Here is a 17500-nt window from a genome sequence, read left to right on the forward strand (position 1 = left end):
CTTCCCATTTGATATACAGGATGTGCTGTGCGGTGCGTCGTCGTCTTTCTGTGTGGATTATGAACACGGCTGTTTGATTGACGTCACTCGTTAGTGCTGCGAGGGTTGGTTGCTAGCCTGGATGCACGAATTCAGTGGAAACCTTTTTTTTTTTTTTTTTTATGTTTATGTATGAATTTTTTGGTATTTTTTGTGTGGATTGATGTTTGGTATTGTCTATTAACGGAGGAAATGACCGGAGATAGTGCTTAATCGTAATCTTTAGTGTAATCTTTTTTGTATTTGATTATTAATGTAAGGTTCCTTTATTTAATGAATGTTTATACTGATATGTCTGTCTCTCTCTTTGCAGCCGATCAGCCAATGGTCGTCAAGCAATGTGGTGGATTGGATGGCCACGCTGAACCTTGCGCCGTACACGGAGCTGTTTAAGGCCAAGGACATCAAAGGGACAGACTTGCTCACACTAGACAGAGACAAACTTGGGGTAAGTTGATTTGAGAAACTTCCTTTTTTTCTCTCCCTCTCTCTCTCTCTAAAAGTTATTCTGTGGACCGAGTTTGAAATGTCATGACTAGAGAGGGAAAGAGAGAGAGTGTGTGCTGCCGCCTGGAGGGTTCGCCTCCTGCCGTCGTTAGGAAAGGAAACCACCGAAGCGGTCGAGTAGAGGCGTGGGTCGTTACGACGTCGTTGGTGTAGTTTGCTTGGGGAGGGGAGGGGGATGGGAGAGTGGGGGTAGGAGGAAGGAGGGGAGGGAGGGAGGGAGGGAGGGAAGGAGTGAGTGAGTTCGGGGCCTCTGGAGACACGGCCGAAGCAGCCCGTTCAGTGTGTGAAGGGCAGAGCAAGGGCTTGGTGGCGGGCGTGCGTGCGCCCTACCTTCTGGTGTTGGAAGTTTTGCCGAGGAATTGGCTGCTGGATTTGTTGACTTCACACGCGCTGACTGACGTCTGTGATAGATTTGTTTCTAGTCTTGTTCATTTGTTTACTTTTGGTAGCAAGCCTTTTGTTGTTTGATTGTTTTTAGTTTCTCCTTTGAGAATAGGTGTACAAGGTATAGATCTATATGCTTGTATAGTATGATTTTTTGGTTGTGCACAGTGGGTGCATGTGACTTTTGAATATTTGATTTCACATTTTACTCGTTTTTATTTTGTTTTTTTGGTGTTCACGTCTTTTATTGTTTGGGAATAGCAAGAATGGCGCCCTTGTTGATTTCTCCTTTCAAGTCACCAATATCAGTGTTTTCAAGATTAAAGGACTGGTCAGCACGCAAGCGCTTGCGTGAAGATAACGTCAGTGCTACTCCTATGCTCGAGGCATGTCGCCAGTGTTCCAGCACCGATGCGCCAGGCAGTCACAGTGCCACCTCGTTTTGCACGCCCCGCCTCGGCCGCTGCCTGTCCATAGCCACGCCAGACAGTGGCATTCAGAGTCAGCCCACGTCGGCCGTAACCGATCGCTTAGCACAATCATGCAGCAAGGTCAGTAGCACCCCTATACCAATATGCAAAGGCAACGCGAGTTGTCAGTATCCACGGATGCAGATGCTGAGTTCAGCATTAACGCAGAAGAACATTGAATCGGAAACGGACACTGAATATAATGGTGGACAGTTTACAGAGCAACTTCTGGTTACCCAAGCTGCTCCTGACAACGCAAGGCGCGTGTCTACAGCCTCCAGTATTTCAGCAGTAGCTCCCTCGGAAACCACCACCACCACCACCATCACGAGTGAAACCTCGTCGAGTACGCGGTCCGACGGGGATTCCTGGTGTCTGAAGCTGTCGGATTTGGATAACGCCGATTGCCTCTCGCCCGCGAAGAGCTCGGGATGGGCTCGCTCGTTTTCCGATTACATAAAGACAAGAGGTTTCGATGTCGACTCTAGTATAGAATTGAAGGCTGGGGTTTATTCTGAGTGTTGTGAGCTGGAGCAGTGTTTGGTTGGGGAGCGGTCGGAGCGGCACACGGGGGAGGAGCACGCATTGCCCACGAAACACGTTAATTCGTGTGGGACACCGAAGCCACAGGTAGAGATAGGCATCTGGGTCATCTTGCATGCCGATGATTTTGAGGGTTTGGTTGCGAGGGACAGCTCAACTTGGTCATAATATTATAGATTATTTTAAATATGATTTAACTTCGCTCTTCACGGAAAGTAACGAAACTGAGGTTTATTTATTTATTTTCTTCTTTACAGACTATGGGTATCAAGGACGAATTCCACCAGAAGGCCATTCTGGTGTGCATCGACCAGCTGCAGAATGAGTGTTCTGACGGTCTCTGCATAGGGGACAGCGGCACACCATCGGCTGTCGGAGGTGGTGACTGCAACACCCCGGCCTCTCACCATAACCTGCGGAACCACTCCTTCCATGACCTCCATCGGTGTGACAAGTGTGGACGCTTTCTGAGAGGCTTCATCCATCAGGGACAGTTTTGCCAGGGTAAGATTTCTGTGGCCAATCTTTTGTTGGTTTTCATTTTGATTTCGATTTCAATTTCGTCGTGTTTCGTTCAGTTTCATTGAACCAACTTTAGAGTGTGTTATTGCATCTGAGTGGGTAAGACTAATAACATATATCTACATTTTGCAGTTCATGTAAAGAAATTGATTATTCATGGTTTATTTTTCTCTTTCAGACTGTGGTTTAATTGCCCATCGCACGTGTGCTGCCACTGGGCTACCTCCATGTGTAAGACAATCCTCCAAGTACTTCCGGCGTATCTTGCTCTCCTCAGTGTTTGGGTTGAGTCTCTGCACCCAGTTTAATCCTAAGGACAGTCCTGCCCCACTCTTACTGGTACGGTGTTGCCAAGACATCGTGTTCCGTGCAAAGAGTGACCCTCACCAAGACTCGTATCGCCTGTACCGCACACCGCCCCAGCAGGAAACCCTTGCCCGCCTTCGTCAGGAATGTGATGAAGGTCGGTGTTCACTTTCAGGTGTTGCAACAGAAAGTGATCTGTAAATAACTCACTGCCTTGACACTTTATGAATGAATATTGGGTTATCGGTGCTTTAGTTACGATATTGGGTCTTCTGATTCTATAATTTGTTTTCTTCCAACAGATATGTGCAATGTTGACCTAAGTGCATACGAACCCCACGTTATTGCGTACCTGATAAAGCGTTATCTCCGTGAACTCCCTGACCCAGTGATTCCAGAATCGTTTTATGATCGCTTTATTGAAGCAGCACGAATCCAAAATGATGACCAGTGTGCAAAGTGCATGACACAGTTGATCAAGGAACTCAACCCACACCATTCTTACACCCTACAGTAAGTTCTAAGGGATGATGTGTTAAACCAGAAAATTTATTTACTGAAGTTTACCTATGTGTAATAAAGGCTTTTTTTTTCTTCTTCTTCTTCTTTCTTTACCTGTGGATTAATGACTGTTCTTTTTACAGGTTTTTGATGAATCACTTCCTCCAGTTGTGTCAGCTGCAGGTTGCACGTGGCATCTTGGACCCTCCAACTCTCCTCATTCAGTCTCTATGCCACGTACTTCTCAGGCCACCATGGGAAAAGATTGTGTAAGTATAAAAGGTTTCATATGAATTGCACAAATTTGTTTACTTTACATGCTATAGATTCAACTTTGGATTGCGAGGCTAACGAGAACTCTCTCTTCTTGCAGGGAATTGGCCCGTAACACGGAGGCACACATGCGGATTGTAGACATACTTCTGTTGAAGGTAGATTGGGGGGAGAGAGTGCCAGTTTTCGCAGACCCTCCAGCTTTGCCTCCTCGCCCAAGGATATCTCACAGCATGGGAGAAGAGGGTGGAAGTCCCCCATCTCCACCCACTGGCAGTAGCCTGGGCATGCTTCCTGTTGGCACTGGCCACTCAAACATCCCATCCACAGCCCCAAAGTCCTTACAGGATGCAGAATGGTACTGGGGCACCATCACAAGGGAAAATGTAAATGTACTCATGAAGGACAGCAAGGACGGCACTTTCTTGGTTCGAGATGCATCCACTGGAAATAATGAATATACACTTACACTTCGGAAGGGAGGTTGCAACAAGCTCATCAAAATTTGCCACCGTAGCGGAAAGTACGGTTTCACGGAACCTTACAGTTTCAATTCCGTCGTGGAATTGATCGAGAATTTCCGCCAGCAAGACCTTAGCCAGTTTAACAAGGCGCTCGACATCAAGCTGCTCCACCCAGTGAGTCGCTTCCACTGCGAAGAGTCTGAAGGAGCGAGAATGAGAGTAGAGGACATTCTGGGAAGACTCTCAGACCTCAACAAGCAATATGTCTCTAAGACTTCTCAGTATAACAGTGCATATGAGAAGCAAGTGGCTCTAGCACAAAATATGCAGATGAGCCGCCAAGCCCTTGATAGCTATGATGAAACTATTTTGTGGATTGAAGACCACCTAAAACTCCACGAAAAGTTCAGAATGGAAGCACAGCCCCATGAGATTAATGAGTAAGTAAATGGGTCATTGTAGTTGCACAAGTTTTCTGAAAGTTCATAGATCTTGTATTTCCTAAGTCGTAGCATGTTTATAGATTAGTTCTTGCATTTTCCCATGTCTAATCTATTCTCTCTTTGATATTGCAGTTTGTTGAATAACAGAGGGGTACTGATAGACCGACTAGAACAGGTCAAAGAGGCTCGGAATCAGCACGACAACAGTCTCGCCGCAATAAAGAGAGATTGCCAAGCAGTTGAACGCCAGTGCACGGGTTTGAAGTTAGACGTCATGAAGCTTGGGAAGCAGATGGACAAGTTGAAAAATCTGCTGCTTTCACGGGGTCTTTCAGCCGACATGATGGACCAGTGGCTGGAACAGGCAGATCCTACTCAACCCCATCAACCAGTAAGTACTTGAGATTTGGATGGTTGAGATAGTCATCATGAGAGTTACTTGTATACAAGGCACAAAATGCTATAAAAAGAAGTTAGGAATTATTCTATGATTAAATCTGATTTATTTTCTCCTTTAGTCCCCAGAGCTGAGTAACGAATCCTTGTGGCGGTTTGATTCTTGCTCTCGTGAAGAAGCCGTAAATCTCCTGCACGGCAAGAGTGACGGCACCTTCCTCATCAGAACGGCCCAGAATGGAGGCTATGCGCTATCAATAGCGTAAGTGTCTATTTCTTACAATATTTTTACAAATTTGTCATGTTAAAATGAAAACCATTTCAATTTTTAAGAGATGTAATAAAATTTTAGTATCAAATTATTTGAAAATTATGCAGTTTTTTTGTAAATTGATTTTGGTGAATATCTTGGCTTATCATGAAATCTCCCTTTTCAGATGCAACAAGGATGTGCAACATTGCAGGATTCATCAGGGAGAACATGGCTACGGTTTTGCCGAGCCATTCCTCATCTACCCAAATCTCCGGGATTTAGTCTTGCACTACTCTGAGAACTCCCTCCTTATGCACAATGACCTGCTCAACACAACTCTAAAATATCCAGCTCGCCTAGCCAGCTAGTGTTTGCATCATGTTAAGTAGGGTATGAACACCCTTTAGGATATTAAGAGTATAAAAAAGCTTAAATATTGTTAATACAATATAACCATATTCAGACAGAGGTGAAAATATGCTGATCCAATGCCCTAGTTGGGGCCATTTGGTTTGGGATTCTGTGAATGCCACAGCAAAGTTGAAACTCGGCAGATATGAGTGGATCTTTTCTCAGGAAACCAGTGACTGTTGCCAGGAATGACACGGATTGTCTAAGATATGCATTCTGCTGAACAAAGGTGATGGCTTTTCTCTGCAGAAATTGCACAACAGGCTCTGGAATTGGTCAAGTTGCACTTCTGCACATGTTACATCATCATGGCTGAAGGCCATTTTGTCCCTCCATGGCCGCCACCAGATTTTATTCAGTGCTATACAGTGCAGTCAAACAGATTTAAATTATTATTTAGAAGAATTATGCAATGTCAACTGAATGAATTTTGGTAGCAATGTGGAGTTCCATTTTTTACTCTGTGGTACAAATTAGTTTCAGGACAAGCAAAGGCAAGTTGTTTTAAGTGACATTGATAGGTTGTCATGTCCTGCAGAGTTTAGTATTGAGTGATCAAAGTACGGGTAGTACCCCTATACAAAGAGGCTACCCATGCATATGTTTTCGTAGTGGCCAAAGACATTAATCCATTGCAAATATTTTGCTGTCAATGCTTGATAAACCCCATAACCTATATTGTTTTAAAAATAGTTGATATTTTAAAGAATATTAACATATATAGGCTACACAGAATCTGTTAATATTTGATACAATGAAATGTGCTGTGAAGAACTGTTTGCCTCTTTGTTTCCAAAGATTGTCAAGATCTCCTATTCAGAAACAGACAAATGTGTTGGACACACAAACGTGTGTGACGTGAAGTGACAGACCCAAGAGAAGTTGCTGCATTCCAGTTATGACTGAACTGAGGACGTTCTGAAAGACCATATAGTGACTCTTGATTCAGGCGTTAAAAAATTTTCATGTGTGATATAATCATTAATAATGGAAAAAATAAATGAACACGTAAGTGCTCTAGCTAGAGATGATGACTTGGAACAGAGGGGTAGCCAAGTCAACTCTAGTCCCTAGTAACCCTAAGCCACACACTACATAGTCTTTAACTTCATCATTAAAGTTTCATCTCATTATTATATTTTTAAGGCTAGAGTTTCATACATTATATTGTTTGTACCATTGAAATATACTATGTTGAATTTATTGTACTTATTTTTATTTTTATTTTTTTTCTTTTATGTTCAGAAATGTGGATATGAATGCATTTGCATGTTGCTGTGTGACTGTATACAGGTGTGCATGTGTGTATATTTTTTTCTACACCTCATTATATTTATGAACCCTTCCACTAAATAATAAATGTTGATGGGTCAGCCATGGACTAGTAAATATGTGAGCTTTGGTCACTTAAACTTATGAATCTGATCTGCATTAGTGCTAGTCTTCAAAAGAAATTTTTGTTGTACAACAAACTACATAGAGATTGAATTGTCATTATATGAAGCTTTGTATTTCTCACTAAGCAGTGAAAGATGTATGGCTGATTTTTCATATTCACTTAGTCACCTCTCCTCCTCATTATGTGCTCAATAACCTGGTGTTGATAATGGCAGATGCCAAATTTAGAAGTGGATAAAGTCATTGATGTTGTATGCCATATGTCCGGTGATTTAGGTTATAGCATGTTAATGAGGTGAAGCTAGGTGGCTGCACAATGTGATATTGTGGTGTGTGGCTTTGGGCAGTTGTGTGCCGAGGCAGGTAGTCATGACTTGGCCACACAGCCACTACCCCGACCTGTCGCTTGTCACTTTTCCCTCCCATGCTACGCAGGGAAATAAAGTCTCAATAAAGTGCTCTTTGGTCAGTGTTCTTTCCTTTATCACCCAAGACTATAAAGCTATTGATATTTTAATTCAACTTGACAGTTTATAAATACAATATAATGCCAATGGAAAGGTGTTATGATGACTGCTTGATAATGATATTAGACTACCCAAGAAATACACATTAGTAAATATAAAATATGCTATTTGTTTGGTTATTAACAGGATAAATTCATGAGAAACAATTTCTTTTTAATATTTACATAACATTTGCAAATCCACAGGTAACCTTTACAATCTTTAAATACACAAGGATGGATGTTTCATACATGGTTTTGTACTTAACATATATTTCTTTGCATATTTTTGTATAACAAAACCTTTAAATCCTTATTGGTCAAATGCCACATACACAGAAAATGAACACTTCTGAAAATCTTACAATGTAGTTAATCAAAATACTAATTTTTCATTCTGCTGTATGTGAAATTTTAAGTTGCATACAATATGCTCTTGGTGATAAAACATAACCTGGGAATCTTTTCACGACAATTGAGAGATGAGAGCAATGATTGAGATGCCATCAGTAGTAGAACATTACTTGAATATAAATGTAAATAGACTAGAAATAACTCAATTGCCTTATTGGACACTAAGGCCCGTAGTAAAGAACCTGTGGGGTGTGGGGCGTCGGGAAAATGTGACGGATAAATAAAATAAAATAGGTTAAATAAAATAAAATAGAAAATGTGACGGGTGTCGGGTGTAAGGCGTAGGATAAAATGTCCTACGCCCTACACCCGACACCCCACAGGTTCTTTACTACGGGCCTAACAATAAACGAGGCAGAGCTGATATTTCATGACCCTTCTCTTTCTTAGAGGTACGCATTTTTAAAAAGGTGGTTTTGAGTTTGTAGCATATCCTAACTAATTTTTATCTTATTTTTACCTTGTAATTGCTATTTTGACTCAACATCTAGAAACATTAATTTTACATTGTCTGCTTTTAAAGATGATGATTGTACAGTGCCACATTAGGTTATGGACAGTACACTAATAATATTACACAGAGGGAAGAAAATGTTCATGAAACAATCTTATTCCGTGGCTTATGAAGGTTAGAAGTGTAAGCATTAAGCTTTACTCAGGAGCAAGAGACAAAGCAGAGAGCGTTACCTAATCTGCCTGAGTTGGTGCAAGATATTTTGGATGCTGCAATACTCTTCACAAAACATAAATATAGTGAAACATATTTCCTCTGAAGTGTTAACCCATTGCAGACGGAGATAAATTTACTTGCCCAGCCTCCAGGATAGGTTTTATTTTAGAGAGAGACTGCTTGAAGCAATATAATTTGAAGCATCTTACTCTCTTTCAGTCATTCATTGTAAAACTAGAGCGGTTTTTGTGTTTTATTTTGTGTGTGTTTTAATGAGTTTATAGACTTATATGTGCCATATGACAGGCTCTATCAGTGCTGCAGTTGACTAAAATTGTAGTATATTATCCATATTAGCTCATTATTTTCTTTATACTCAATGTGATAGAAGTATGGTGGTTTTATGGGAGGACAAATGGCAACTTTATTTTTTCGTATTTTTGTGCTGTCATGAACGAATACGAAACATATAACCACCTACAAAAAAGATAACAAGAAGAGGTAGGGAAGAGGAATGAAACCTGTGTTTGTGACTGTGAGTGCCACAGTGAAAGGCATCCATATTGGCACAGGAGCACATTTTAGACACTGGGTATGGATTGAGTCACCTTCCTCTTCTCGTTCTGCCTGCACATCTTTCATCGGCGGTACTTTAGAGCAAGGGTTCATCAACTAAATTAGTGTGTGCCATCGCTCTATAGAGACAGTGCTTGCTCGAGACCGTGGATGGGTGCCATTCAAGGCTCTCACTCCTGCTGGTGGTAGGAAAAAGTGGTGCCATCTAGGTTTTGGATGTTAAGCTAGCACGATATTACAGTAATTATAGTAATTATGACTGCAGTAGCCATCATCACTCATTCCTTTTTCATTGCAAAATAAAATAGCAGTGATCCAAAATCCCCGAACGTCATGTACGTCATGACGCCCGTCGTCAGGCCAAAGCTCCTACGTCATGTATGTCATGACACCCGTACGCAATGGGTTAATATCCTATAAAGTCAGTACACTTCTGAATTGAAAGCTACACGTTACACGACTCTTAATCGCCCAAATTTGTATGTAAACACTAGTGAGCAGAAAGCAAATTCCATATTAGCAGCAGAAAACATTGCTGCAAACAAGTTGCACTATTTTTGACAAATCCAATGCAGTGCTGCAATAGTGTTGCCACAATGAAATAAATACATTTTAAAATGTGAAGGAAAGGAGAAAGGCAGTGGAATGGAAGAAAAACTAGGAAATAAAGTAAAACTTATGTTAAATCATGATAATGCCTTTACTTTCAGCTCTTACAATAACAACAATATTTTGACTTCATAATAACCAAGGTATACGATAACTGTTATACCGTACAGTGCAATGTGGATGTATAATTTACATACTGATGACATCATGAATTTGCATGAATATGATTTCTCACTAAATGCTTTTCAAATAGCCTTCTATGAAAAGACGGTAGTTCAAGAAAGAAAATGTAAAATCATACATTACTATAACAAAATAACAAAAAAACAAAGAGAAATGAAAGAAAAAAAGAAGAAAAGAAACCATAACAACAGTTAGTGCTGAAGGAGAGGAGTCTCTCGTGATACTACGTGTACCTCTCCTTCACTACAATCGGTTAGAGAAGATCATTTCTTCCCGCAGCTTAGTTCTCGCCGGCCAGAAAGAAACGGAGATTGTGACACATCAAAAGGAAATCAATTCTAGCACTCACTCCACCACCTCACAAGAATTCATAGAGTTGCAGCAATATTTCACTCGTCAGTCGACCTTTATCAGTAGGCATTCAGTAAAATATATACATCATCAAGGAATCTTAAATAAAATATCTCTATGATGAAGGGAAACGAAGAGAAGAAACGAGGATAAAGAAACAAAAAGTACAAATTAACGGACCAAACTGCAAGGCACTAGAGTGTAAAGTTTCCTAATGATCTTGTCGGCCTAGAACTGTAATCCCTGAAATACCATGATCCTTAAAATAGTACACTTAAGGATTAAATTGAAGCAGCAGGTTGCAAGTAAAGATGTCACTGACATCCCTTCTTTCCTGGCTTTCCTTCTGGAGTCTGACAGTCAGCCTTTGGTCAAACAATTGTATTCCTCAATGATCATCAAGATGTGTGACTATTAGTAAATAATAACAACATTTAAAGGTGGAACTTATAAATAGCTTTGCCCGTTTTCATGATGAGCTACTTTGTATGATCTTACATTTCCTTTTGACTTTTTAGTGAGTCTTATAAAGCACTTGACAATTTCATATCTTGTGTGTTTAGTGACAAAATTGTAATTCCAGCCATCTCACACATACAAACCCAGTTATATAAATAAATAAACTTTTTTTTTTCTAAGGATATACAAAAAAACACTAGAAAATGCACTGCATTAGTTAAAGTGGAATTTGAAACCTCCACCATGGAATCCACCTCCAGGGAAGCCTCCGTGCTGGAAGTGGAAGTGCTGGAAGGGGTTGAAGCCATGGCCGCCAGGGCCCTGCTGCTGCTGCTCTGGGTCTAGGGGGTCCTCTCCTCGGTCGAACTTCTCTCTCATTTCTGCCGGGACGAGGGAGGGCAAAGGAACCATAAGATAAATCCAAGAAAATCTGATGCATCAACAGCCGAAAAACCTCAATTAGTATAGGTCTATCTAAACAAGGGTTTCTACTTTTTTTTTTCCACCAATAAAATCCGTCATTTTGACTGCCTCAGAGAAAATGATGTCATTTTTTTGTTGCTACACTACCCAGGGCAGCATTGCCAAATGCCCCATTCCTGGGAATCATTGTATGTTCACAGTTAGTTATTTAAATTTTGATTTGTTCTACACCATAACACATGGTTCTAGGAACTGAACATTACCAGAACTAAAGAGATTGGATATACATAAGATTTTTATATATTTCAAACACTGGTATAATAGAGAATATGTATGAAAATAAACAAAAAGAGTCAACCACCCATTAACTCATGAAATTTCCCACGGGTGGTAAGGGGCTTGATAGGTTTCGTTTCTACAAATTTTACTGTAATCAAATCTGTGCAGATTAAGTATAAAGTCTAATACGAGAGCAGTGTGCCTTGTATTTCCTTTTATATGTATTCTAAAGATAATCTTGGGGGTATGGATCGATAAGAACCTCACCTTCCGCTCCGAGATCAAACATCTCTTAGACCGGACCAAGGCAAGGCTCTCTGTCATGAGAGCTCTGTCTGGGCGGCGCTTAGGGGCTGGACACCGCGTACTAAGATCTTTTTACGTGCACGCTGTCCGTCCCATTGTGGACTACGCCTCCGTCGCCCTGATCACAGTAAAACCTGGACTCAGGAAAAGACTCGACATAATGCAAAACGAAGCCGCCAGGATTATTCTGGGTGCCCCTGGGTGGGCTAAGGTTACTAACCTCCTCCTGGAGGCCAAACTCTTTCCCCTGGACACCCGGATTGATCAGATGGCGGCCCAGTTCCTTGCAAATGTCCTACAGTCCCCACTGGACTCGCAGCTAAGACAGAGAGTGCAGCGTCGGCTTGCACAAAACCAAGAACTCTTTGCTAACAACACCTGGCTGTCTCAGACAACCAGAGTGCTGAAACGCTTTGAGCTCAAAGAGACACTACTGATCAAGGACATGGACCATCCCCACCCTGACTATGTCTCAGCCCCGCCGTGGGCACGATCCTTGATAGAATTCTCTGTCATGAGTCTATCAAGAAGAAAAACGCAGTACTCACCGCCTCTATTGAAGGCTGAGGCGGAGAGGAACATTACAGCAATCACGCCGCTGAACAGTAAAACCTACTTCACGGATGGTTCTGTAGACCCCACCACCCGCACTGCAGGCGCCGGTTTTGCAGCAAGGGGCATAGAGAAAGCTATGCGGGTATCAGACAATGCCTCCTCGCTCCAGGCAGAGGCAGTAGCTATTATGGGAGCCCTAGCCCATGCAGCCCAGACGGACGGGCATGTTGTTATACACACAGACTCTAGGGCCGCCATTGACAGCCTGCAACAAAGCACGCCCCTTGATAACGTTTACCTGATAACCTCGATTCTCACCATTGCTCAGAGAATCCTGGATCAGGGAAGACGCATCATCATCAATTGGGTCCCAAGCCATGTTGGTATTGAAGGAAATGACTTAGCTGACAGGCTAGCGGAGGAAGGCAGGGAAAAACCCTTGAGTGATCTTGTGGTGCATCCTACCGGGAACTGCTTAGGCGTAAAACGATGGTTGCAGGGCAGGTCGGTGCCCTGCAGCGACACAGAGAGGAAGCGAGAACCTCCCCCTCGGCCAGCTGGTACTCAAACGCCACAGGCTATGAGTCGCTGATACTCTCTCCCAGAATATCAAGGTGTGCTGAAGTCAGTCTGCACAGACTGAGAATAGGCTACCCTTGTGCGTGGCAAATCATCCCCACTATTGGGCAAGATGAGCGACGCTGTGAGTATTGTGGCGCGCCGGACGCCAAATTAGAGCACTACCTGATGGAATGCGAGCACACTCGCTTCCTCAGGCAGGGCCCAGAGACGACAGCCGCCGGGCTGGTTAGAAGGCTATGCCTGTCATTAGCCCCCTGGCAACTGGAGCGCCTACAGGCAATCCGACCGCCAAGGTAAAAGTTCAGTCATGATGATCAGATGAGTCAGCACTTATAGCCAACAGAGACCGGGCTACCCCTTCCACACAACCCGGGCGAAGCGACGTCTTCGCAAAATCTCTCTGAACTGAGCTGAATTGAATCAGCGATGATGATCAGAAAAGATTAGATAAGATGAGTCAGCACTCATAGCTGGCAGAGGCCGGGCCGCCTTGAGCATATAGCCCGGGCGAAGCGACGTCTTCGCATATCTGTCTGAACTGAACTGAACTAAAGATAATAACCATGAAACATTTTAAGTAAATTAGCTTATTTCTTTGCCCAATGCCACTAGACAAAATAATTGGTAAACAACCTTCCAAAACAAGTAAAACTCTGCTTCTCATTAAACGCTACTTGCTCATAAAACATCCTTCAAACAGAGTTAAAGAACGCAAAAATGTGTGATAAAATATTATTGCTTAGGCCACCAAATTATTGTTTTTGTGTGTCATCACCTGAAGTTTCCCTATGATGAGGTTTACATATGACCCTGCATAAATGTCTAAACCCTACCCCCACGATACCTGTCATAAAAAATGGTGTCGTGCCAGCGGAAAAGATGGCTGAAGTATCAATCAGTAAAATCCAAGACGACAAAAAAACAAGGTTCCATGAAGAGTTCTTGAGGGTTTCGTCACAAATCACCATTAACCAAGGCTGGAATGCCCCCGTCGCGACTGGGTTAATGTTCAATGAAAATCTATTTAATCAAATTCTCTATATTCATGTTAATGTGATTCATCTTATCTAGCAGGCTTATCCATAAATATGATTATTCTTTATTGATTTCCTTTATTAGTTCCCTGCATTGTACTGTTAGATATAGTTACACTATAGCTAAGATATTTAGCTGAAAAGCGAAGCATATCCTTGTTATGCACCGTCTCTATGCACAGAATGTGCACAGAGGTTAAGGTTCCACAGAGTAACATCATCTGTGAAAAGTTTCCGGTGCTTGGAAAAGGCTGAGAACTACTGATCTAGACAATAAGTGATGACATTATTGTTAAAGCTTTCTCATACAGATGGTAAACAGAGAACCCCTGAATAGTCAAGTACAAAAAATAGACTTCACAAGCTTTCAAGCAAAAAGTCTGGATATCCTTTATCAGATTGATATCAAAACTTCCAATCATATATTCTTGGTGCTAGTGGCCATGACAGCAAGGCCTAATATCGAAGCATAATGACCAACTTGAGTGATAATTACTGAACAAGATATATGGAGAGGGATGAATAATTTCACATGGCCAGATGTGTAATTATTCTTTCTCATTCATATATCTTTTTTTTTTCTTAAATATTATCAAAGATCTCAGTGTGTAAGCTTACCTTCATCTGTTAGCACCTCCTTTGCCGCTGCAATATCGATAAACATCTTTTCTGCCTTTTCCTTCTCTTTTCCTTCATAATGGTCTGGATGCCACTTTTGTGCTAATGACCTGTAAAAAACAATAAATATGTTAACTCCTGATGATTGTAATACACTCCAAAACCAACAGACGAATCCGTGTAGATCATAATAAAAGACCCATATAATGACGAGACCATGAGTACTAATCATTGCCAATACCAAATTGAAATAGTGGGGTAAATAATACTTATAAATTTTTTACTTCTACCTTAACTCTGACTGGGTATTTATTCAAAGCACATGGCCTTGTACTTGTAGGTCCTTTCTCAGGTATTGTTATAAACCTCAATGCACATTCCATGCAACTTGTAATGCACTCTTCTAGAATTATAAACATTTTCATTGGAACTTTGGCTACCATTTTGCATAAAATACAATATTACTGTTTTATTATCGTTACTGTCTGTATTTGCCATTTACTTTGCTGTGTCAAGGCTGTAATAGACTGAAGTTTGTTGTATACACTCCATATTTGTTCAATACATGGATCACACCCTCTGTAAAGGAGGTCATGAAAAGAATGTTTTTTTGAAGAAGTTTTGTAATCTTTATGAAAATCTCTTTCTTCTATCTTATTTACAATACATACAAGAGAGGAAGATGACCCAAATAAGCATTGCTTTAGAGTATGGCAGTGCTCAAAGCAGGCAAACTGACAAAGAGGCACTTCACTCTGTGATAGGTTCTCACACCATGGTTGTAGCAGACATTGCACAACCTATAGCAATCTTTATTTGTTCTCTTCAGCTGTTGTGTTAAACTGCCCTGAAGACGGCATTCTGGGGGAACAGACCTGCCTCTGGTACTGACTCTCTCCAGTGTGAGTATACTGGCCAGACAACCCAAAGCGCCTTGGCTTCTTTATAACTATTTTTATTGCCATCATTAACTATTTATGATATAAATACACTTTGGGCAAAGTAAGTACAATCCCCTTGCCACTCTGCTCATGACACGGATGTCTTGCTAATCATCATCAAGGTCACTTAACCCATCCCCGACGGGGGAATTCTAGCCTTGAATGTCCAAATGCCGGGGCGTTCGAATTATTAGGCCTAAATCAATTGAATGGCTGGCACAATACTGTGCCGCCCGGCAACTGGGCTTTTGAATGCGCGGTACACATGCTGTACCACCCGTCCTGTGTGGGTTAACCCTTCTGGGACAGGCCACATCTCAAGATGTGCAACCTGGGTTGAGAATCTTAAGACGTACATTTTTTATATCATTTTCTAGACTCATGGTATAATATATGAGGCTAATTTTGGTATAATAGCACTATGCTACCAATTAAGCATAGTTATACAACTGAAGGAATAGATAACTTGTAATTTCAAAAATAGGAAAAACGCAGTACAAAGGCGATCCCACCCCCTGAAACATTCCATAGTGGAGGAATTATATCATGACATGACAAACATGTCACCCTGAGGCTGGATCACTTATGTCATGGCATGTACGTCTTGTCACCTATAGTCATCTAGGTAAAATGCTGCTTTAATTCATGTGATTATCATTTTTAATTTACCATTATTACCAACCACTATAAATAAAAGGTCTTTGTCAATGTATACTTACTTTTTGTGTTTTGCACATTAATTTCATTCATGCTTAACCTTGTAAAGTTTTATCCTCTGAACGCAATGGCATATAAGGATGAAAACTGAATTTAATGTTTCACATAAGTACATCAACCGTTTTTTGTCAGATGCACCTGAAACACATCTTTACAATTAACCCTCTCTGGACCGGTGGTACAATACTGTACCGCTTATTCAAAAGCCCAGTGGCCGGGTGGCACAGTATTGTGCCAGCCATTTAATTGATTTTTGGCCTAAGCGTTCGAAAGCCCCGGCATTGTGACATTCAAGGCTAGAATGCCCCCGTCGTGAGTGGGTTAACCTACTGCGGATGGGCGCCATAACATGCACGACACATGAACTTTGGCATGATGGCAGCATCATGACATACATGGCGATAGTCTTGCACCCTATTTTTAACATTGGGGGAGAATGGATTGCTGTGTTTCTTTATTGTACTATGAGTAATAAGTCTATTTAGCGAATGATGATGACCAATTATAATTGCTATAACTGCCATAATATTCTGCAAAAGAAGTTTAGCCTAGAATCCCAAACACAGATGGCACCAGTCTCTCCTAGCACCGACAGACCATGTCTAGTGTCTACAATGTGCCCTGTGCCAGTCTGGCTGCGGCACTTTCAGTCCTAACTTTATAAGGTAATAATGCCTCTTTTAAATTTTCTTTTCTGAGATCTATGATTCTCACATATACCCTGTATTTACCATGTTTATTAAGGAATCAATTATCAATGCCATTCTCCGAAGAGCCATCATATTCCTTGTACCAATTATTCCATCATCAGCTTTCTAATTCAAGGACTGATCCTTATGCCTAAATCTGGTCCCCATTACTTTAACCCTCTGTTTATCAACTTGGTAACAAAAAGCTCATATTTATGCCATATTTACAATCAACATTTTACTTTCTACTTAATATGACAAGAGTACTGAGCACCATGGGTAAGTAATGGTTTGACTCATACATGGTAAGACTAAGATAAAGACAATACAACAACAACAACATCCTGTAAAAAGGCATACTAATTGTGCCTCAGCTGAAAGATTCAAAAGGTCTTCCACTTTTAAACTCTTGGGACTTTATGACTATTCAACCAGTGTAATGTAGGAAGAGGCCTAGATATAACTTCTCACCTCTAGTAAATCTGTCCTCCCCATAACAGATGTTACACATTTTTTAAAAGCTACCATAACCTTACTGAACAAGTAAATCATCTAGAGCATCTTTTTGACAATTCACAATTACTCTCATTAGCCAATCCTTTAAAATTGAACAACAGTTACAATTCAATTGTCAACTACACACCTACCTAAAAGCTTACATATTACAATCAATTAAACA

General features: G+C 41.2%; 2 protein-coding genes across 12 annotated transcripts in view; one reads left to right on the top strand and one right to left on the bottom strand.

Moving 5' to 3' along the window:
• Nucleotides 1-7379, top strand: part of Pi3K21B (phosphatidylinositol 3-kinase regulatory subunit alpha) — a 531983-nt gene extending 524604 nt beyond the window's left edge. For 10 of the 11 annotated variants that reach the window (XM_086552711.1, XM_086552713.1, XM_043021274.2 and 7 more), the window contains 9 exons: nucleotides 353-487; nucleotides 2201-2447; nucleotides 2644-2928; nucleotides 3074-3284; nucleotides 3416-3541; nucleotides 3646-4449; nucleotides 4585-4843; nucleotides 4971-5110; nucleotides 5286-7379. In XM_086552711.1, the coding sequence (XP_086408837.1) occupies nucleotides 353-487; nucleotides 2201-2447; nucleotides 2644-2928; nucleotides 3074-3284; nucleotides 3416-3541; nucleotides 3646-4449; nucleotides 4585-4843; nucleotides 4971-5110; nucleotides 5286-5469 (2391 nt within the window). In that variant the 3' untranslated portion in view covers nucleotides 5470-7379. Of the gene's footprint in view, nucleotides 1-352; nucleotides 488-1066; nucleotides 2031-2200; nucleotides 2448-2643; nucleotides 2929-3073; nucleotides 3285-3415; nucleotides 3542-3645; nucleotides 4450-4584; nucleotides 4844-4970; nucleotides 5111-5285 lie in introns of those variants that run through there. The other variant, XM_043021257.2, reaches the window with a different exon arrangement.
• Nucleotides 7380-9756: 2377 nt separating this feature from the next.
• The window catches only part of P58IPK (dnaJ homolog subfamily C member P58IPK), an 18910-nt gene continuing 11166 nt past the window's right edge, over nucleotides 9757-17500 (bottom strand). The window contains exons 9-10 of the mRNA XM_043021324.2: nucleotides 14475-14584; nucleotides 9757-11057 (exon numbers count right to left, since the gene is read on the bottom strand). Of these exons, the coding sequence (XP_042877258.1) occupies nucleotides 10891-11057; nucleotides 14475-14584 (277 nt within the window). The 3' untranslated portion in view covers nucleotides 9757-10890. The remainder of the gene's footprint in view (nucleotides 11058-14474; nucleotides 14585-17500) is intronic.

The sequence above is a fragment of the Penaeus japonicus genome, unplaced genomic scaffold (assembly GCF_977035675.1).
Source record: "Penaeus japonicus unplaced genomic scaffold, GWHDUDI00000001_assembly GWHDUDI00000027, whole genome shotgun sequence".
NCBI lineage: Eukaryota > Metazoa > Arthropoda > Malacostraca > Decapoda > Penaeidae > Penaeus > Penaeus japonicus.